General features: G+C 32.2%; 1 protein-coding gene across 14 annotated transcripts in view; it reads left to right on the top strand.

Moving 5' to 3' along the window:
• Positions 1-23814, top strand: part of Vps13b (vacuolar protein sorting 13 homolog B) — a 756023-nt gene that overhangs the window by 259266 nt on the left and 472943 nt on the right. For all 14 annotated transcript variants that reach the window (XR_006856245.2, XR_009228666.1, XM_046464889.2 and 11 more), the window contains exons 18-19: positions 2227-2361; positions 3115-3288. Coding sequence is in view for 12 of the 14 variants with exons in the window: in XM_046464889.2 (XP_046320845.1) it covers positions 2227-2361; positions 3115-3288 (309 nt within the window). In the remaining 2 variants the exon portion in view is untranslated. The remainder of the gene's footprint in view (positions 1-2226; positions 2362-3114; positions 3289-23814) is intronic.

The raw sequence follows: 23814 nt of genomic DNA on the forward strand, positions 1-23814 counted from the left end.
GTCTTCATGAGATGTTAACAAAGACCTCTCATTCATGATTTAAAGTAGAATCCTAAGGTTTGTAAACTGTGAAAGCACTAGTATCATAAAATCACTAAAAAAGATTTGTTATATCCATATTCTTTTGCACACACTGAAAACCAGTTGAATTCTTTGGTTGTGAACATTGTTAGTAACTCTAGAGAATCTTTTAGTAGCTTCCTGATTGTCTCATAGATTTCCTATATTTTTGAAAAAAAATCTGTAAATTGAGAGTCTGTGAGGCTTGAATGAGGTGAAGATATTATTCAGCTCTGTATCCTTTAATCCTTAGCATAGTGATTAGAGCATCCTCTGATTATAACTCCCTGCATTCACAGTAGATGTTAAATATGTAGGGTAGCTCAGCATCCTTTCTTACAAGAGCAAATGTGAACTATGCCTTGACACTTTATGACTCAAGTCTTTGGCAAAATCGCACAATCTATATTTCTCTAAGCCTTCATTCATATATATATATATATATATGTAACAGCTACCTATGGGTGTGTGTGTGTGTGTGTGTGTGTGAGAGAGAGAGAGAGAGAGAGAGAGAGAGAGAGAACTAAGCATACTGCATGGCACTCAAGGCTAGATGTCCTGATATCTAGTACTACTATGAGTATTATAGCATTATTTAATTTTTTGAGTTATTACGTTTTTCAAGTCATGATTTCAAGACTGGTAAAAATGCTTAAGAAAAATGCATAAATACTTAGCATTTTAGATACCATTTTATATCTTTCATAGAATCATTGAATTCTGTCATAGATCTCCATTCAGTATTCCTTCTTTGATGATAGGTACTACTTTACATAGAACACTGGCCTAGACTACTGGAAACTAGCTACCAGTTGATGCACAAATATATTATTACAAATGAAAATTAGTCAATTAATTAGAATTAGAGTTAGTATGTGAGAAGCTGTTTTTTCAAGACTAGCTGATAACCATTTGCAAATCATTTAGTATGTGCGTTAAATCATATATTCCAGGGCTACTTCTCAGGAATACGCTGTCATAATCTCTTGGAGAGTTTATGGGTCTTTCTGAGTACATTTAAGTTTGAAATAAAAGTTTTTTTAGAATAATTTTAATATATCAGAGAAAGTTTATGTTTTTAATTGTTCCTGTATAGTCAAAGAATCCTCAAATATGATGGTTAGTATTGTATATTAAGTCAAAATGTAGAATGGGGAAGAAAAGACAATTATGTTCTTGGGTGTTTGTGAAAATAGGCAAAAGTCTTCTGTGATAAATTAGACCTTGTTAAACAGCTTTGCCGTTTCTCTTACTAACTATAGTACTTTAGGCAAAAATTAGAAAACTCCTCTAATCCATTGTATCCTTTTCTGTAAAATGAGGATGATAATATGCATATTATCTTTTTATTATATTCTTTTTCTGAGAATTGAATGAGTTTGTATGCGTAACACATAGTAAGACTTGAGGGAACGTTAATTGTTTAGAGGTCATCATCATTCTCATCATTTTAGTGTTTGTTAGTATGGTCAGGATAATGTTCTATATGTTTGTCTGCCTGTATAATTGTCACCTATCTTTTATGACCAAAATGAGGTTCTTTCTTTCAAAAGTTTTCTCACTATTGTTTTTTTTTTTTTAAATAATGGTAATTATTAGCTTCACTTGAACAGTACTCAATAAAGATGTTAATATCTACCTTTTTGGTTACTTGGTAAAAATGTCTTTGCTTCCATTCTGCTTATAAAGTTGTTGCATTTTAACCTAAGAACTTTTCTGACCTGTTTTGTTTCTGTCTCACACTGCATCTGCCCAAGACATTTTATTTACCGCAGTAGTTTCCTGTGTCGGTGCTCCTGCCAAAATGAAACTCAATTTATAAGTTAAATTTGTTTTAAAAAGAAAAATCGTATTGCATATTTTAAAGCCAAATATTATTTTTTTAAATGTTTCTTGTTTTTTAAGTAAATATTTGTACATTTACTTTTTCTCATCCTCGACTTATCAAGAGGTGACTGCATAAGTAGAGTTATGAGAGTTCAGCCCCTTTATTTAAAACTGCATCCTTTCACCTTTTAAACATTGAACTCTGAAACCTAACACAAATACTGTAAGAACATCTGAGGTAGATAATTAAAGTATAATTAAGTTTAAATGCCTTGGTGAAGGAGTATAAAAATTATTTAAATTCAATCGGCTAGTACATTTGCAGTTTTCTTTTATTAGGTGTGAAATCTAAGAATCCCCTGCCAACTCTTGAGGGCTCAATCCAGAATGTTGAATTGAAGTACTGCAGCACATCATTGGTCAAATGTGCCTCTGGGACCATGGGATCAATAAAAATTTGTGCCAAAGCCCCAGGTATGTGCAGCTGGACCGTGTAAAACTTTATTGCCTGTATAGGAGAATTGGCCTTGCATTTTACAAGGAGCGTTATTGAAACAAGAATTTACTCATTGTTCCTATGAATCAGAGGTTTTAATTTTTTAAAATAATCTTTACTGAAAAATTTTAATAGTGCCAGGATGATACTTCTTGACTTTTACCAAATTAATTTTTATTTAAGGAGAAAATACTTGTGTAGTTTAAGAATGTTTATGAGGGAGAAAGCTTGAAGGAATATTTGCTTAAACTTTGTTTGGGAATTTGGACTTAAATGTGACAAACATTAAATTAAAATGTTGCTCTGGTAGGATTAAACACAAAACTAGTTGAATTTAAATTTCGACTAATAATTGACTTTGGCTTTCACCCAATGTTTCATTTCATAATTTATTTTTTAAATTATGCATAATTATTTTAGCACAAACTAAATTTCAAGATAAGTTTGTTATGGTAAAGATTTATTGAATTTTTTAAAAGATGATGCGTTCATGTTGTTTTCTTTCACAAAATGTTCTGAACTTATTCTGTATTCATTACAAAGAGTTAAAAATGCTTTTATCAGACCAATTCCTTGTAACTAATTATAGCTAAAGTTACCAAATATAATTGATATTTTGGTATAAACATCATCAAGTTACTGCTATATTTTACTCAATAAGATTTGTTGTTGGCTCTTGTTCTTTCAATAAATATTTGTATAAATATTTTTCAATAAATATTTCTATTCAGGTGACAGTGGAAAAGAGAAGTTGATTCCCTTACTTCAGGGTCCTTCTGACACTAAAGACCTTCATAGCACCAAGTGGCTCAATGAGAGTAGAAAGCCAGAATCTCTCTTAGCTCCAGATTTGATAGCCTTCACAGTCCACGTTCCACAATATATGGACTACTGCCATAATTCTGGTAAGTACAAATCTGTCATTACTCCCTCATTTTGCATTTACTTTTCCAGAAAGGCTTTTAAAAAATGTGCTTTTTAAAAGAAGTAATTTGTGTTCATTGGGATGGTCTCTGCGATTGTACTTTTCCAAAATTTAAATGAAGTATTTTTGTATTATTATTTTTCTTTAGAGAGTGGGGGAGGGGAAAGAGAGAGAGAATTTTTTAATATTTATTTTTCATTTTTCAGTGGACACAACATCTTTATTTTATTTTTATGTGGTGCTGTGGATTGAACCCAGCGCCCCGTGCATGCCAGGTGAGCACGTTACCGCTTGAGCCACATCCCCAGTTCATTTTTGTATTATTTTTTGTAATTGAAATGTGTTTATAACAATAAAGATTTTTTTATATGAGAAAATTTAGCTTTATATATATCTCTTAACCTCAGGTTCATATTTATAGAAAAACAAAGTCTATCAGATGTTATGATATCACTTCTTAGAGTTACATTTTTTCCTACTGGTACTTTATCTAGAATTAATTTCATTTTATTCAACTCTTATTAGTATAGCCATACCTCTTGTGTTGATAAGTGATATCAGAAAGATCAATAAAGACTAGGAAAGAAAGAAGGTATGATAGGTAGAGACCTACATCAACCTTGAGCTCAGTTCGCCAGTATGTGGTTAGTAAAGCAAAGGTAGTCAGTCATTGATGCTATAAATAGGAAATATTGCTATAGAGGTTTCTTATTAGGGTAAAGGGTGTGAATTTTTCTTTAGAATTAGTTGGCCATTGAATGGTTTCAAATAGTTGCCTAAGAGTATAATTCCATTAACATATTCAACAAGTACTGCTGCTTGTACAGAGTATGTTAAACATTACTAAGTTCAAAGTAGAAAGTATAAAACGATTTGTAACTAAGTAGACAATGATTCTTGAAGGCAAATACTGAAGCATTGCAAGAATGCACATATTCAGGAATACAAAAAATATTGAGAAGATAAGTTTTGTTGCAGTATCACTGGTAGCTGAATGGCATCCACATTAGAACGTGGAAAGCAGTATTTGGAAAGCCAGCCTGAGAATGTCCTATTGAGAATGGTATGGAATTTTAAGGAAACAATGTTGTTAGGATGAGGCCAAAACACATACCACTACTGTGCTATGGATAGAAGATTTTACCTATCTTCATGACATAGATTGGTAAATATTTTATGAAAAGGCCATATAGCTAATATTTGGGCTTTTTTTGTACTTTATAGTCTCTTATCTCAACTGTTAAGTTCTGCTGTAGTGGCACAAAAATAACTATTGACAGAAATGAATGGATATGATTATGTTCCAAGGTAATGCTATTTACAAAAAACAGAAAATGAATTGCATTTGGCTATGTGGCTTGCCTCCCCTCATTCTGGGGAGAAGAGATTGGTGCTTAAATATTCTGCTTTTGATAATGTGTATTTAATCATGTTTCTTAAATATGCAGTTTACTAAATTTCCTTATTTAATTATCCACATAGTAGTTTTTAGTAGGTTTTGCGTTTAGGTTACCCAATTATTAAGATATGCATCAAAATGACCAGACCATAAATTTGTAAGTTTTATATCTGAGAATGTACAAATCTTATTTGAATTTGCCATACTCTTGAGTTGGGCTAGGGTTTGTATTTTTTTTTTTTTTTTTTTGCTGTTTAAACAGAATAAATAATGAGTTCAGCATATTTAAATAATAATGTGTTTCTCCTTAAAATATTCATATTATTATTTGCAATTTCAGTGCATTCCTAGGTTCATAAAGTTGTATTTTCATTTTTTTACTTTTTATGTGGTTCTAAAAGTACACTGGTATAAGAAAAGTATCTGTTATATTGAGGGTAAAGTGACATAATTTTTCTTGCTGGTAAGAAAATTCACCTAGTCTTCAACATTAGTGTTGGTTTGGTGATATTGTGTAAAATTTTAATGTAATTATTTATATGGTGCTTAGAAAATATTACTTGGAGTATGTTTTAATCCTAAACTATAAAGTGCTTATACTTAAGCTACATTAAAATATATTATTTAGGGCAGTTTTAAATTTAAATTTTCCATCCACCTTGGAACTACCACACACATTCGTAGCTTAGGTATTTATGATAAGGTTTAGAGAGCTCATAGTATTTTCTTAAAGCCAGTTTTAATATGAACTTGATTAATCTTATGCCATGCAACAAGATTTAAATTATAGAGGAGTGGGGTGTGGGGGGAGGGAGGGAGAATGAATGTGTGTGCGCACTTTTGTGTATCTTTGTGTGTATGACTGATGTTATAGGCAAATCATAAATAAGTCTCAAATAATTTATTAATAGTCTGTCAAGATTCTATGAAATATTAGTCTCTTAGCAAGCACTTTCATGGCTACAGTGTCTAATTTTTTCCCCGTCTTTTGCCTGTGCTTACAAAAGTACACACATATATTGATATTTATTTCCCCTCTTCTTTAGTTTTTCTTATTTGTTATCATAGTCTACTGTAATATACTGTAGTATACATTACTATACAGTTCGCCTTGTTGCCTTTTTCCTGTGCTGTCAGAATTTTATTTTGGTGCTGGAATTTCCATCTTCTTCTTTTTAATCTCTGCTGTATTTCTGATGCCTAGAATATTATTCAGCAGAGAGTAGGCTCAGAGTGAATAAATGAGCAAGTAAGCAAGGATTATATTTGCTTTTCTTTCATTTTTGTGACTGCAACATCTTATGGAATGAGACAAAAAGGGAGTCTTTCTTGATTTTTAATTTTAAAGGAGATGGGCACCATAGTGCAGGTCTGTAATCCTAGCTACTGCTGACGCTGAAGGGAGGATCACAAGTTTCAGGCCAGCCTTAGCATCTTAGCTATACCAGGTCTCAAAAAGGACTGAGGATATAGCACCCTTGGGTTCAATTCCTAGTACTGCTGCCTTCTGCCACCAGTGGTGCACAGCCCCGCCCGCGCCTCTGCCACTAAAGGGCTGAATAGTTAAACCCTTCTAGATCAAGAATTATGGGAAGCATAGGTTACCCTTGTTGGCTTTTCAGAAGCAGATAGATGTCAAGGTGACATGTTAATGAACTTTTCCCCAGGGGTTTGTTGAATTTAATGATCATAAGGGTTATCTTCTGAGGATCAAGGATACTGGCATGACAGTGGAAGACAGCAGGCAATTTGTGCATGTATGTTCCCACACAGAAGGGGAGGAGATTATAACTGGGGACCAGTAAATGTTGTGATGTTATATAGAAGTGAATTTTCAGGGGAGCTGTCAGGCAGACTTTGGGGATTTCAGATTGTGTGGGAATGGACAGCATTATTGATGGGAATTTGGGAATAATATGATAGAATATTCATGGTATTAGTTGAATTTAATATAAAATACTTTTATAATTTAAAAATAACTTTTGTGTAAATTATTTATTTACAAAACAAGATTGTGTAAAGCCTATCAAATATTTGAGTTTTATTGAGGAAGAAATAGAGGTGTAGAAGTTAAATGACTTATCCATGTGCCTAGCCAGTGAGAATAGAACTTGAAGCTTCAGATTATAACATTTTCTCACTTCTTAGGCTATTTAACATTTTGTCTATTAATCTTAGGATCCACATTACTAAACATTGAACCCCCTAGTCTTAAAAAGTTTTTGCCTTTGAGGAGTTTCTTTCTAACTTTACAATAAGCACTGTCAGAATAGCCACAATCTAATGATATCACAACATTGCTTTGTCCTTGAAGTATTAGCAACTCCCTTTGTACTTGTCCCTCTTTCCCCCTTGATTGCCTTCTGCACTTGACTGACTGGTTACAGTGAAGGAGCAGTGGGCTCCAGTGGGACTGTGCCAACTCAATTCATGTTTATTCTTCTGGAGGTTCATTTAATGATACTAACATTGCTTACTTTTGTATAGATATTAGAAGTCAAATAGTGAAGTAAATGCCTTTCTCCTTCATAGGTGGAACACTTGTTGACTATAATTGATTTATATAAAATATTTTAAATAAGTTCTGAACATTTTTCTTCCCTTTTACATACAGTCTTTTGGTTCTTCATGTGCTGTATTTTATGATTTATACCATGTTCTATTGCCAAAAAGTCTTTGTTAATTATGGCATTAATGTATAAATAAAATTTAGAGTGTCTACTGTTTAGGAATATAAAATTATTAGGAAACACTATCATCTTAGAATCAAAAGAACTTAGAAGCAATTATTTCAGTTGCTTAGGCAGTGTTAGAGACTCCCTATCTTTCTTTGCTCCAAATCACATTTTTTAATCTCTTGGCGGTGATTCTGCTTTTATATATCCTGTTTTTTTTTTTTTCTGCCTTTGATTCTTACAACTATCCTTTCCCTTTTTATATCTGTTTAATGCCAGCTCAATCTTAACATATACCTCTTCAAGGAAGAGTTCCCTCAAAATCCTTTTACCTTTTCCCCTCCTGTCCAATTTGATTAAGTATCTCTGCTAACGATCTTTCATAGTTCACTGTACTTTTCCTTTCATAGCTCTTATGACAGGATAATATTATACAGTCTGTACCATTTGATAGTGAGTTCCAGAGTGAGTTCTGGTTGCTTATCATTTTATCTGCAGGGCCTCTTAACATTGCCTGACATATAAGAAATGCTTGAGAGATCATTTGCTGAATGAATGAATAACTGAATGAACATTTATGACAGAGGATCAAGGGATAAATTATTAGATAGATAAATAATAAATTCTTTTTTTTTTTTTTTTGATACCAAGGACTGAACCCAGGGGTGCTTAAACACTGAGCCACATACCCAGCCCTTTTTAATATTTTATTTAGAGGCAGGCAGCGTTGCTTAGGGCTTTGCTGAAGTTGGGTTTGAACTCATGATTCTTCTGTCTCATCTTCCCCAGCTACTGAGATTGCAGGCATGCACCACTGTTCCCTGTATAAATTCTTAATACATGTTAGCTTCCCCCCCTCCATAGGTCTTCCTCCTTGTCCTTCTGCATGTAACCACCATTGGAGAAATTATCCACTAGTATCTTTCTCTGTTAATAATTCTAATTACTATTAGGTTATTTGTTCACTGGACTATAATTTCCATTTCTTGGTCTTCTTTTATTTTTACTGATGATATGAAATAATATATCACCTTATATATAGTTGACAAATCTCATCTCTCTTAGTTCTTTTTCCCCTCCTTGTTTCATTCTCTTCAGTCACTAGCATTTACTCCTATACCCAAACCTTAGTCTATCTTGGCCTCCATGTGTTAGGAAACAGTTCTTCAGTTGGAAGATAAGTCCTTGTTTACCTCTGTAGCCAAGGAAGGCATGCTTAACTGCCCATCATAAAACATTTGGCTCCTCAACACAGGGTTCATATATTCTGTAATTCACCACATCGATTTGGACACATCTTTGTGCTGTCTTGTATGTAGAACTTGGGGGCAAAGATGTTGATAGAAATATGTTGATCCTGGTGTTGCTTCCTGTGATAATATAAATAAAGTCCTCAGTCTTTGACTGAGGAGTCATGTCTTCTACAGCATTCATGAAATTGTGGTTGGGTAAAATTTTAAGCCCCTTACAATTCTAAACACCAAAACAGTGTTGCTTTTGGTTCTTCTTTCATTATTTCCCCCCAAAGGGTTTCTTTTTTGTTCCTTAAATATAGGACATCTTGTTTCCCTAAGATTATGTATTGATCCTGTTCTTTTTTTTAGGATGGTCTAATCAGCACTTCTGCTTTTAGCAACCAACTATAAATTTATCTCTTTCCATTTATTTTGTTTTGAGATCCAAACTCCCAAATTTCAGCCACTTCTTAGCTGTTTTCATAAAGATATTTGAATGGTGACTAACTCATTTCAAAATAAACTCAGTATAATTTTTCTTCCCTATTTCCTACTCCATTATTCACCATTTAAATTATAACCGCACTGTTTACCTTTTAATGCGGTCAGTTTAGCCCTAGCTCAATTCTTCCTTCTTTCTGTCTTCAATACAATTGATTTTCCACTGGAGTTTTTCTTTTGTTTGTTTTTTGCTTTGCAACTTTAAATAGTCTAGGCTAAATATCATAAATTGACTTCAATCATTTCCCATAGATATATTGATCACCATTCTGATTATTTCCACTATATGTTTGAAAATGTCTCTCTTAAAATAATACTCCAAAATTTAACACAGTCTTCTATGTAGCACATAGTGTAACCTCTTAGATTTGTATAGAAGACTTCAGATTAGTTGCTGTTTGTTTTGAACTCATGTGTTACTAGAAAGCATAAGGTGTTTTTTGTTTTGTTTTGAACTCATGCGTTACTAGAAAGCATAAGGTCTTTTTCACTTGAACTACTTTAGTGCATGTTTTTATATTTTATATGTCTACATTCGCTTATGAACGTATATAAAGATTTTTATACTTATTTCTATGAAATTTTACCTAATTTATTTTGTTTACCCATTAAAAACAAAGACATACTTAAAAATATTTGGTTGACTAGTTATTTGTAAAAGTGACATGTTATTTTTTTCTTTTAATCCAAAGAACTCAAAAGTATCATTTTCTTAATAAGATTAGAAAAAACAGAACTAGGTGATTATGATGCTATTTTAAAATAATGTAAAACAAATGCTTTTCTTAAAATATTATTGAAAATGAATGACAACTTAAGCCAATCTTCTTATTCCTCAAAAGTGCTCATTAGGTAAGGGCTAGAGTCGTGGCTTAATAGTAGAGTGCTTGCCTAGCATGTGTGAGGCCCTGGGTTTGATCCTCATCACCGTATATAAATAAATAAAAAGGATCCATTGACAACTAAATATATATATATATATATATATATATTAAAGTGCCATCAATTCTTAAAGTATACTCTTTTCAACTTTATTGTGTTGTTCTAAATAAAAAATAATTTGATGTTAGTCACCAAATATAGGGAACTTTTAGTCATTTAGTGAAAGGGAAAGTTATAATCTGGTCTCAAGAAATTCAGTTAAATTGGTTAGTAGTTCTCTTTCTTGATTAAAACTACTATCAAAGGGCTGGGATTGTGGCTCAGTGGCAGAGCGCTTGCCTTGAACATGAGAGGCACTAGGTTCGATCCTCAGCACCACATAAAAATAAATAAACAAAATAAAGATATTGTGTTCATATATAACTAAAAAATATTTTTAAAAACTATGATCAAACACATACCATTCAATGTTGGTTGGTTAGCATATGAATTGCTACAGAGATTTTAAAATGCAAACAGCATTTTGCATTGCAAATTTCGCTTTATAGGAAATGCCTCTTTGTTTCAAAAAATTCTCATGATGTAGAATTAAATGGATTGCCTTGGAAGTTTTGTTTTTAGTAGTTTTGACAGAACCTAGGAGTAAGAATGCTTATATCTTGTAGCAATTAAAGACAATTCACATTTGTGGTTTGGGCATAAATGTGTAAAAATTATACCCATCTATCTTATTACATTTCCTCTCCCTTCCCTGAGGATTTTACTATGTACTTTATCTGTAATTGTTGCCAGTTTTCTATCATGTTCCCATTGGGCTTCTGGTGCAAAAAATCTTATCCTCTTGATGACAGAGCTTGCCTGAATGATTTCATGCTCCTAGCATTTTTGTTCACGGGAATTAGGGGCAAAATGTAACTACAGCTGAACAGAGGGTCTATTTTTGTAATTTTGGAGTTTGGACTCTGTTATTGGAACTAAATGAAGAGATGCAGGTGTTCTCCAGTCCAAGCCCTTTGGGAGTTTTGATGGTAGATGCTTGAAAAGAAAATGCATGTGTTTCAAGAGTCAAACAGCAGCTGTGAGACAAGGATTTATGTTTTTCTCAGAACTTTGGGATTTCAAAATGTTACATTTAATCACAAGCACGGAAAGGGGAGCAAATGTTAAAGATGTTACGCATAAAAGTAAGTTTACTGATCTCTTTACCATATGAACTAGTTGTGGGAATATATGCACAAAGTGATTTCTAGGCATAATATAAACAATTTCTAAAGGATTATAATGGTTACCAGGATATAGCATTTGAGATTGCTGCATTTATAGCACAGGACTATTATTGTACTAATTACTTATTAAAAATCTGTTATGTTTTTTCATTTAGAGACATACATGTACATGTTTGCACATATATACACACATCATGAATGGTTTGGTGAAATATCTGTCAAGCATTTTGATTATAACTTTTTGGTAGAAAGTTTAAATAACAAATGATTATGAAAGCAGCACAATATTTTCAAATATAAGAAATGAAAGTTTCTATCTATAATATTAATTAAGGGACTTTGTATTTAAAACAGATATGTATTTAAATGTATATATTAAAGCCAATGTATGTTAAAAATATTTTTTTTTCTTTTGGCAGTCATGGAGCTACTTTGTGTTTTAGTTGATTGTCAAATTCTTTGTTTAAAGACTACTTTTTCAGCATTTCTTTGCTATTCTCATACTTTATTGTGCATATTTAGTATAATTATTCATTATTTTTTCACTCATTGATCCAGCAAATACTTTATTTCAAGTTTTTCATCTGTAGAAATATAATGATACCTTAGAGTCTCTACTGTAAAGTAATTGTGAATATATTGAAGACATAGAAATAAATAACCATGGCAGAATGAGTGAATGAATGGTTTGTATTCTGGGTTTGCCTTCATTCATTGTAAACTATTTTACTTTGAGCAAGTCAACCTTTTTGACTTTTTGATTTTTTTTTTCCATCTGTGGAAAATGGATATTCTTATCCTAGAAGCTAGGATTGTTGTGAAGATTGAGTTAAATACTGTATTTCAAAAAATTTTATTTTTTAGTTGGACATGGACACAATATTTTATTTGCATATTTTTATGTGGTTCCGGGGATCGAACTCAGTACCTTATGCATGCTAGGCAAGCGTTCTGCCCACTGAGCCACAACTCAGGCCCTAAATACTGTATTCTTAAGTACAGTAAAACATAGTGCAAAATTTCAGTATTATTCTGTCTGAAATAGTACCCTAATCACTTAATGTTTTTATCTGAGTGTCTTCCTTCCTTGTTCTCTATATTCCAACATATCCTGATCCAGTTTACATTTTCTTAAAGTTAGTTTGATAAATCAGTGGGTATGTATTTCTGAATATAAGTAGAAATTGCTTCAACTACTTTCAGAATCCTTCTTCCACATTGAAATGTCTCCTGGAAGCCATGATTCCAGGAGTTAGCAACAGTTTCAATAGCAAACAGGAAATTACTTTACTTGTTCCTTTGAATGATCCTGGATTCTGGAAGGAAGCCAGAGAAAGAAACCCTTTGAGTCTTGTGGGTGACCAGTTGTTTCCTTCATTTACAGAACAAAGTCAAAATTTTGGCAGGTTTTTTTTAGAAACTGTTTGCATAGTAAAAGTAAAATGGTATTAAAAATAAATAAGTAGTAGCTTCATTAGTAAGTAGTAAATTGTATAGAAGAAATATTTAGTTGAAAATGGGCTATAAGTAAATTTAACTATAAATGTGTTATATTTTATATTTTATCTAAAGTATATTTTATATGGATCAAAAAGTTATTATTACCTCACTTTATATTTTAGAAACTGATATAAATCTATTAGGTAACTGTTTAGTTTTGTAAGTCCTAGCTTATGTGTTTAAGGTTCAGTAAAACTAACTTTGTGATCCTGTCCTAATTTTATAGTTGGCTCTGTTGTGGCTTTCATACAAAATCTGGGGATGAAATTGTCTTTGCTCTCTGCCCCTTCTCCTAGTGTTCTGTCCCCTATTGAGGAAGCTCTATTCCACAGGCAACTTTTGTACCCCTTTTAGTTGAAACAATACACACTGGAACCATTCCTTACACCATTGTTGTAATTTAAAAATAAGTAACAGGAGTCAGTTGTTCATATAAGGGAATGGGGGGGGGGAGGTGTTTTGTTTGTTTTACTTTCTCTTCCTTCTGACATTTGGCCTTCTTTCTCCTCATCCTTCCTCCTCCCCCTCCTCCCCATCTCCCCTTTCCTTCTAAATTTTGCCATGACACTTTGATGATATCACACTGCAGACAGTTGTAACTGTTTATGGGATTCCTTCCCCTTGAGATTGGGAGTTTCTGAGGACAAAAGCCATGACTAGAACATGATAAGTTTTCAGCAAATATAGAGTGGTCCAAAGAATGTATTTTATTTTATTGCCATTTGAGCATAGCCTGTTGTCTACAGATCTTTAGTTTTTATCATTTTATTTCTAAATTGGGGGAAAAATTAGTGTGGCTTTAGTGTGTTAAGGAACAATTTTTGGGGCTGGGGATGTGGCTCAAGCTGTAGCGTGCTCGCCTGGCATGTGCGGCACGCTGGGTTCGATCCTCAGCACCACATTAAAAAAAATAAAATAAAGACATTGTGTCCACCGAAAACTAAATAAATAAATAAATATTACAAAATTAGAAAAAAGGAACAATTTTTTTTAAAGGTAAACTCATGGTACTTGTAAAGCTATAAAATGGAAAATTGTTAAAAGCTTTATTTAACTCATTGTTAATGAGTGAACCAGGTAGACATGATAGGCAGATCACAGGGAGGAAAAAACAGGCATTTATAAATCATACTAAAATAAATTTGGAAATGGGAAAACTGGTTTCTTCCAAGAGTAAAAAAGGGAGGTCAACTGCACTTCTACCTGACAGAATTTATTTGGGTCAAGAATCAGCATTCTTGGGAAAAAAAAAAAAAAGAAGAAGATGAATCAGCATTCTGTAGTGATACTTGCTTTCCAATGATTATAGCAGTGTAGTTTAAGTAGCCAAATTATGGAACCAGAGTAGGTGTCTCTCATCAGATGAATCAATAAAGAAAATGTGGTATAAACACAATGAAGTTACACTCAGCCAACTCTCATTTGTTGGTGAATGGCTGAAACTAGAGAAGATCATGCTAAGTGAAATAAGCCAGACACAGTCAGGGGTTGAATGTTTTCTCTCATATGTGGAATCTAGAGAGATATACAAATTTTCTTTAAAAAGGAGACCTCATAAAAATGGGAGAAAAGTAGAGTGGGGGAAGGGATTAAAGGGGAGGGAGGAAGGAAAGGGGAGGAACTATGGAATGAAATTGACCAAATTATTCTATGTGGTTGTATGAATATATCACAATGAATCTCACTTTTATGTATAATTATAATGCACCAATTAAAAAAATAAAAGGACATACAGTAGAGTGGAAGAAAGGGATCATGAGGACAGTGGTGGGGGAATACTGAGGAGTGAATGGAGCGAATTATTCTATGCATCTATGAATATGTCACAGTGATTATATATAGTAGACTGTATTAATGAAAACATTAAAAATTTAAGATAATTATGAAAAAATAAAAATTTGTATTGCTGTCCATAACCTGCAACCTACTGTTGTATAAAATAGCTCAAAGGCTATTGAAAAGTGTAGAATCCTAAAGCATCCAACTCAGACTACCCAAAAGGGTATGCTGTAAACAATGCAGAGCTTTAAACTGGAGCAGAATTTATTTCCTACAACCACTCTAAATTCCAGGTGGTTAGTTACAGGCAGGTCTGAGGTAATGTTGTGAAGCCACATTTCAGGGCATGCAGGGAAAAATAAAGGGAAATAATACCACCGGCAGAGGGAAGTGATGAAGTAAGAGTTTCCTCATTTTCAAAGGAACAGTTAATTGTAGAATAATTCTGGTATAGATCTTAATTTGAGTTGGGCTTTTGAAATCTTGTCATACTAAGTTCCCTTCAGCCAGTCCTTTTGTCAGTATTTTAACTTGGCAGAATAAGGTTTTTTTGGTTTTGTTTTTGCTTTTTGTTAAGTAAATAAAAAAATGTTCAAGCCTATTTTTTGTTAAGTAAATATTGTGTTTAAATTATTAGAGTGCTTTGAGAAAGGAATTCATACAGCAAATATTTGAATACCTATTGTATGTTTGGCGCAGCTTAAGCATTAAGGATTTCTCTCTCCCCCTCCAATACCCATGAGAGAGAGGGGTTCCCAAACTTCCTAGAGCTAACATTCTGTTATGACATTTAAAATATAGTAGTTAATATTATCTTGTATTTTTCTTGTGATAATTAAAAGTGAAGTATTATCTAAATTATCTGAAGCCTTTCCTTGAGTGTAAAAAGGTGGAATTTCTAGTTTCTCCTTAGATTAAATTTCTGCTTTCATTTCACATAAAATATGGAAATCTGAAATGTTGTGGAAATCTCTGCAAGGATACAGTAGACAAAGTTGTGGGAAACTCAGTTATAGACAAACAATAACATAACAAAGATACAAATACACTGTGGGAAAATAACCAGAACAGTGAAAAAATTTCAAACTGTTAGAAGTCAATGAAATGGACAATAATAAGGAATGAAATTGACAGATATTTAATAAATTATAAAATCGAAGATTGTGAAATCTGTATGATAAACAATTTTATAAAACTGTGATAGGATTATGAATTGATATAGTCTCCAGAAATCAATTTAGCAAAATTTGTGATTCTTTATAATCCCAGTTCTAAGACTCAATTCTAAGGGGATAATGTAAGATGTATTTAAAGACTTATATTTAAAACATAAGGAAATTTATCTCAGTTATTTGTGAAAATCACAAGTCATCTTTGTTGTCGAATAGTATAAAATTATGAAATAGATCAGAATATATCCCTAGAAGTCCCTCTTTGAAATTAGCCAATAAAATATTTGATATTACATAAGGAAGTGTTCATATTAACAACTTGTATGAAAAAATAGAAATAAAAACATACATTAAGGACTAGGGGTATATAGCTCATTGGTGGAGTGCTTCCCTCACTTGTGCAAATGCTTGTGTTCCATCTTTAGCACTGTAAAACAACAACAAAAGTAAAGCTATATTGAATAAAATTATAGTTTTGTAAAATTTTCTCATTAGGGGCATATGAATATATGTGTGCATATATTTATATTCATGTATTATATTCATGTATTTTATTCATTCAAAGTTATTTTCTAGCAGTATTTACCAACATTTAATAAAATTATGAATCAGCTCCCATTCATGGTTATATTTTTCTGTGGTATTTGATATTTTCTGGTAAGATAAATAAATGTTTATAACTATTTCTTCTACAAAGTACTGACTTTCAGCTAAGTTATTTATAGGTCACAATGGTGCAAGGCATGCTTGCACAATGATTCTTACATAACCTATTACTTAAGTAGTTTCATGTTCAAAAATAGTTTCATGCTTAAAGAATATATGCTCTGAAAGCCACAGTCTATCAGTTTAAAAATTCTTTATGGGTCTTATTATATGTACCTTAATAAAATATAAGATTTTTAAGATAGCATAATTTGCATTTCTCTTTAATTTTTAACAGTTTCAGTCTAACTGGTGACTGAAATGTTTAATGTGCCTTTATTTTCCACTATAATTTGTATTCTAGTTGCAATTAAATGTTTTCCTTTTGAGATACAGTTGAGATTTTACTGTATTGGTCAACCATTGGATATAATACAAAAAGAGAAAACCTTCCATGTATTGTGATCTAGTGTTCCCTTGAAAAATAGCTCTTACAATTTGAATGCATTTTTATATAGAAGCAAAGATATTTTTAGAATTAAAATCCAAGACTAATTCAAAAAGTTCTTTCTTTTTTCTTTTTTTTGTTAAACCCATGATGAATTTGAATTACCTATGACCCATGATTTGTGATGGTTCAACACTTTATGGTGGTACAAAGTGATATGCATTTATTAGAAACCATACTTTTATTTTGAACTTTGGTCTTTGTTGCAATAATGATTCAGAGGATATGGTTCTCTTTCTTAGAATGCTGTCTTGTGATGATGGGCAGCAACGGTCAGCTGTAGCTCTCAGTAAGAAATGTGATTGATCACTAGGGTAAACCACAGATTCTCTCTAGTTGTACTTTGTTGCTAAGCTGTAATGTTCAGCTTGTGATGAGTTAGTGGGGTATCACTTCATCATAAGTTGAAGAGCATCTGTAAACTTGTAATGGAAAATGATAGGAATTAATACTCTAGAAATAATAACCTTAAAAGAAGACTTAAAAACCTGTAAACTTGAATAATTTCTAAATTTGTTCTACTTCAAGTAAAAATAGTTTTAGGAGACTGTGGTAATATGAAGATGTTTTATGGAGACACTCAATGGTATTCCTCAACATTTCTAGCACATCAGATACTGACAGTGCTTATCTTTTTTTAAATTTTTATCTTTATTTCCAGCCATTTCCTTCCTTTTTGCTTGACGTATAATTCATGATTATTAGCTTGGATTAGGATTAGTTTTGGATTCAGGTTGAGAAAGAAAACATTTATTTGAGCTAACTGGATGAGAGTTGACAGAGGTACAGTAAGAAGAAAGTCAAAAATTTTAAGAGGACTCATTTCTGTAGATGAGTGTGAGACCATCTGAAACAACAAGTTAGTAAAAGGCAAATAAAGCTTAGAGAATAATCTTTGAGACAAGATAAGTGTGACACGTCCCAAACCCTCTGACAGGGTGATAAACAACCACTAAATAAAGAGGAAAGGAGAAATAAATAAAACTATCAATAATTGGGTAAAAGCATTTTAAAAATCAGTTTGTCTTATTAATTGCTAGTTATCCTTGAAATAAGATTTTGTTATTATTGCTAATTCTGTGTAGAAGAATATTAAGGGGGAGAGACTGTCAAGATCATTTCTAGTCCAAAAGAAAAGAATAAAGGACACATTTTACAGATGGTCAGCTGTTGCTATCAGAGTTAAGCAGTTGAGGTAAGACTATAACTCTTCTAGTCTGGTGTTCTTTTTCACTATGTATATTAAAAGATCATTTGCAGGTGATCAGATAGTTGTCTTTAATACATATTTACTTATAATAAAAGGATGAGCACAGTCCTTTTACCTCTTCTTAAATAAAGTTATAATTCATTGAGTGAGACATACAGGTAAGCAGATACTTAAAAGGTAGTTAATAACATGTGTTTACATTGAAGTCTTTGTGACTTAGAAAAGGATTCCTGGAATATGTCATGGCCAAGATGAGCCTTCCATTATGAACTGGATGAGAAACACGTGGTCAGACCTGGGGAAACTAAACAGCTCCTGTGTAAGCAGAGCTTAGAGTAAGTAGAAACAATGGTAAGAGTTCAGCCTGTTGAGATAAATAAGCCCCCTTTGGTTATAAGAGGCTCTGAAAGTGATTTTAAAGGGTTTGGACTGAGTGCTAAAGGGAAAAATCAAAAGACTTTATCATATTTACACTTTTGAAACAAACTTAGGCAGCAAATATAGAGGAGAGAGTTAGAGTAAAAAGGTGAATGTTGCAATGAAAAAAAATGGTAATGCTAATGGAAAGAATTGTACATGTTTTGAATAGAAATGTGGTGGAAATAACTAAATGGTGACCAAGGGAAATGGCATAATAGGGAAAGCAAGCACCTACTGACTGGTTTAGGGAAGCTAGGTAGACAGAAGAGTATCTTTCAGTAAGACAATAAATAAAAGAATGAGAACCAGGATTTATTTAGAATAGTAGAAACAGCTAGTTTAACTTTTTTAGTTTTTTTTCTATTATAATAGAATACCATAGCCTGGGTAAATTATAAACAATGGGGGTTTACTTGGCTTATTATTTAAGAGGCTGGCAAGTCTTAAAACAAGGGGGTGCATCTGGGAAGGGCCTTCTTGCTACTTCATAACATGGTGGAAGGCATCACAGGGTGGGAGAAAACAGGTATACTTGAGAGAAAACTGTAGTGAACTCATTTTGTTTATCAGGCATTAATCTATTCATGAGGGCAGAGCCCTCTTATAGGTCCTATTTCTCAATATTATTACTGTGGCAATTAAGGTTTGTTCCTTCTTCCTTCCTTTTTATTTATTTTTTTTTGAGTTGTGTATGGATAACTATTTTATTTTATTTTTAGACTATTATTTCATTTGTTAATTTTTGTGTGGTGTGAGGATCAAATCCAGTGCCTTACACGTGCTAGGCAAGCACTCTGCCACTGAGCTACAGCCCCAGCCCCCTTTTGATTTTTTTGCTTTTGAGGCAGAGTCTCACTAATTTGCTGAGGCTGGTCTTCAACATTCCCCTGCCTCAGACTTTTGAGTCACTGGGATTGCAGTTTTGTGCTACCACGCAAGTGGCAATTAAATTTCAACATAAAGTTTTCAAGGGGACATTCAAACCTTAGTAATAACAACATTAGTATTTTTCTAGTTCTTTTTTTGTGCCAGATATTGTGCTATTATAATAGAACCCAAGAGCCTGACTCCAGAACTTATATTCTTTTGCATTGCCCCAAGGAGCACAGGTTGTATAGAAATTCATACTTAAGTAATACATTATTTCAGTCTTATTGAACTTGATTTAGTTTTATTTATTGGTTGCCAGCTGCATGGAAGACACTGCTAGAGGTTGGTACAAAAAGGTATTTAATACAGGGCCCTGATCAAACTCGACTTATAATATATTATGAAAACGGAAGAGATTAATTTGAATGGAGGAAAGGAAGATCAATGATCTTGGGAAAGGTCTGTCAAAGATGAATTGATATTTAAATCTTACATAATCAAAAAGTTGCACATGAACTAGAAATTCTTATTTTGGTGTTAAAATACTTTCAGTTTTCTTATTTTGTTTTAAATGGTAATTATTATTAGTTAAGATCGTATTTTTATAAAATTATAAACTGTATAATTGCTGCTGAAAAGTGCTTGGTACATATTTATGATAAGATAGTGTTAAAGGGAAAAATCAAAACATGTTTAACTCTTAAAATATTTTCGTATTTTCACATAAGTGTAGTTAGAATATCTTTTCTGAAGTTTTTCAAAGTTAAAATGATTGAAAATATAAAATATTTGTAATTCTTATTACTGCTTTTGTTTTCTAAGACAAATGTTTAAAATTAAAAAATAATATTGGGATTATTAGATTATATTTATTTTTTGTGGTTTGGTTTGAAGTTAATTATTAAATAGAGCTTGATTTTTAGTCTTAGAAAAATAAATGTATGAGTGATTAGAGCTTTTTTTTTTTTTTTAACTGTACTGATTGTTAAAGCATTGCCTAAGTAAATCTCAGTGAGCTTGTGAAAGGGATGACTTAACACAACTGTTGATGCATTTGGAGTGAAACATCTTTATCAAGTTAATACGAGAAGCAGTCATGCCCTGCTTGAATTACTCATTCAAAATAGCTGAACAGCAGCCTACATGTGGATTTTGAAATCCTGGGAAATAAGATGCCTGCATGCATCCAAATGTTGAAAGCCTTCACTCCTTACATGTGGGAAATGTTGAGCTCTCTTGTCATCTACTAGATTTTTGGCCTTCAGGGAAACATGATCAATTTAATTGCTGACCAGCTTTGTCCATTACTTTCAATGATTATAGCCTCTGAAGTAAGTCTCTGAAGTTTGTAGCTTAAAAGATCATGTTTAGATATTAGACACTTAAGATGTATGAGATTAAACACACAGACCTAGATGTTTCACTTGTTTATTACACTCACATCACTAAAAATATAAAATTATTTAGATATAATCATAGAATCAACTTGTTAATTTTAAATGAAATCTGAAATGTGTTTGTCTCTGTGGGTCAAATAATATCTTCCATAGACTGCAGTTCTGTGGAATATTTGTCTCTTATAGCCCTTTGTGTGTGCAAACTTTGGCAATTTTTCTAAAGCACAGGCTTTAGAAAAGACTTATTGAATCCCAGCTACTTACAAATGCACAAAACAACTATTTGTGCTTTTTGTTTATTTTCATTTTATTATCTTTTTGATAGGAGATTCAAAGAGAATTTTTAGAAATATGAAGTGATACAGCATAGCTAAGAAAAGTTTATGTTATAGGAAGGAAGAAATGCATCTTATGTTTTAAGGTTGTTACTCTTGAATTGCAATTCTGGAATTGAGTCTTTGTTTAAATTACTTGATCTCACTTTTATCATTTCTTAGTCTATTAAATTGTTGCAATACCAAACACTGAATATTGTTGGGTAGATTGTCTACTGCATAAAGCTAATCTTGTATGAAATAAACCAAATGAATTTGTTTATTGTTATTGCTATTTTTTGGAATGACTTTCTGAAAGATGGAAGTAAAGTTGCTATTCTCACAAAAATTGGTTTATGACAATATTGATCAGAATGAAGGAAGGTATGTGGCTGGAGGTGGCAACATTGATAGTGTTTGGTCAGTGTTTTGTTTTTTTTTTCCCTCTTAAATTTATGTGTTTAAAGTGTTTTATTTATGGGCTGGGGATGTGGCTGAAGCGGTAGCACGCTTGCCTGGCATGCGTGCGGCCCGGGTTCGATCCTCAGCACCACATACAAACAAAGATGTTGTGCCTGCCGAAAACTTAAAAATAAATAAATAAATAAATATTTTTTTTTAAAAAAAAGGTGCCTCCTTAAACTCTAAAAAAAAAAAAAAAGTGTTTTATTTAAAATGAGATTGACAATCACATTTATTTTTATTTTTGATTCATACATAATTGTACTCGTTTATGGGGTGCATTGTGTTATTTTCATATATTTATACATTTAATAACTATCAAGTTAGAGTAATTAGCATATTACTTCAAACATTTATCATTTGTTAGCAGTGATAATGTTTATAATCCTCTCTTCTAGATATTGTGAAATATTTAACACATTATTATTTGCCATAGTCAACCTAGAATAGAACAGTACAATGTATTTTTTCTATCTTATTATAACTTTGTATGTGTTGACTAACCTCCCTGCATGCCCCCTGCCTGTTTGCCCTCCCCCAAATGTGGTAATCACTTTTCTGTTTTCTTATTTCTAGTAGATCATTTATTTTTTATTTTTTTTAGATTCCACAAGTGAGTGAGATCAAGGGGTATTTGCTTTTGTTTTGTTTTACTTGGCTCATTTCACTTAACATCCTGCACATTCATCCATGATGTCACAAATGAGAGGATTTTATTTTTTATGGCTGAAGAGTATTTCATTCTGTCTCTATCTGCTCTTCTATTGATGTAGCTTAGGTTGATTATATATTTAGATGAGTTAAGCTAAGATTTTATAGATATATATAATAATGGAACCTTGGAAAACAGTTATGGAGATTTATCAAAAGTTAACATCACAAATATAATTTTTATTTTATATAATAGCTTTATGTGTACATTAATACTATGCTAGAAATAGTCTTCATGGTAGAAAGGTAGTGAAAGAAGTATATTTTGAAATGTGTTAATAAAGTGGCAGGTAGTGGATTTTTTTTTTTTATCAGAAGGAGCTGTTCTAAATTTGAAAGAATGTTCAAGATCAAGTAGCCATATATAATGTTTAGATAAAAGGGTCAGAATGCCACGTACATGCCTATATTTAAAGATAAATATAAAATTGTACACAAGTGCTTTCATACCATACATTCTCTTCTATACCTGCTTTGTCATTCAGCAGTGTTTTAAAAACTGTTTTTTCCATCCCCAAATAGGTTTTTCAATCTTAAATACAATGCCATTTTTGCATCCTTGTATGTTTTCATTAAAATTAATATAATTAATATTGCTGGGTAAATACATTACTGGTGAATATTAGGAATTGTCTCATTTCTCACTAATATTTAAAAAGTGCTATTGTGAACAATTTTGTTGAATTCATCCTGTGAACATTCCTAATGTAATAAATTATTAAAGGCATAATTTGGTGCATTATTTTGTTCTTGATAATCATTTCCAGTATTTTCAGATGCTTAGCAGTAAACAATTAATTAAAAATTTATAATGGTAGCTTTATAAGCAACAAGTGGCTAGCTTTTCATAGAATTAAAGTGAGTGTCTTTTTTATGTCCTTATTAACATACTTTTGTCTCTTAGGAAAGTTCTAAGGTGTTGTATAGATATGTTCTTATTTGGATAGTAAAATCCTTGCCATTAAAATTTTGTTAAAAATACTTTTAAATTTTTCTATTTTTATAAATTCAGGTAGGTCTTAATGCATCAGCTTTACACTCAAAGTTATCATTTCTTCAGTTTCATTGATCTAGAATGATTTGGGAGAGAGTTTGGATTTTGGAATCAGGCAAATTTGTTTTCAAATGCCAATCTGCTTTAACTGTCTGTGTGACTTCCTGCAACCTCCCCAAGGTTCATTTTCACATATACAAAATTTATAAAACAATGGTACTCCTTTATAAGATTTGTTTTTCATTTTCAAGATAATGAATGTAAAGATTCAACACAGAGCTAAGGAACAACTGCAAGCTGCTCACAAAATTTCACCTCTACTTTGAAAACTGGGAATCCATAAATATTAGAATGAGATTTATCCCCTATCTCTCACTCTGTACAAAACTCTAGGTAGATCAAAGACGTTGTAATTACACCAGAGAACCTGCACCTGCTATTAGAAAATGTGGGCCCAACACTCCAACATATCAGCTCAGGAACTGACTTTGTTAACAAGACTCCTAAAGTGCAAGAAGTAAAATTTAAAAATCAATAAATTGGATAGTATCAAATTATAAAGCTTCTTCACAGCTAAGGAAATAAGAACATGAAGAGAGAGCCTAC

Source organism: Marmota monax, unplaced genomic scaffold, assembly GCF_021218885.2.
Source record: "Marmota monax isolate L192 unplaced genomic scaffold, Marmota_monax_Labrador192_F-V1.1 WCK01_AAM20220418_F8-fsc00003, whole genome shotgun sequence".
In the NCBI taxonomy this organism is placed as follows: domain Eukaryota; kingdom Metazoa; phylum Chordata; class Mammalia; order Rodentia; family Sciuridae; genus Marmota; species Marmota monax.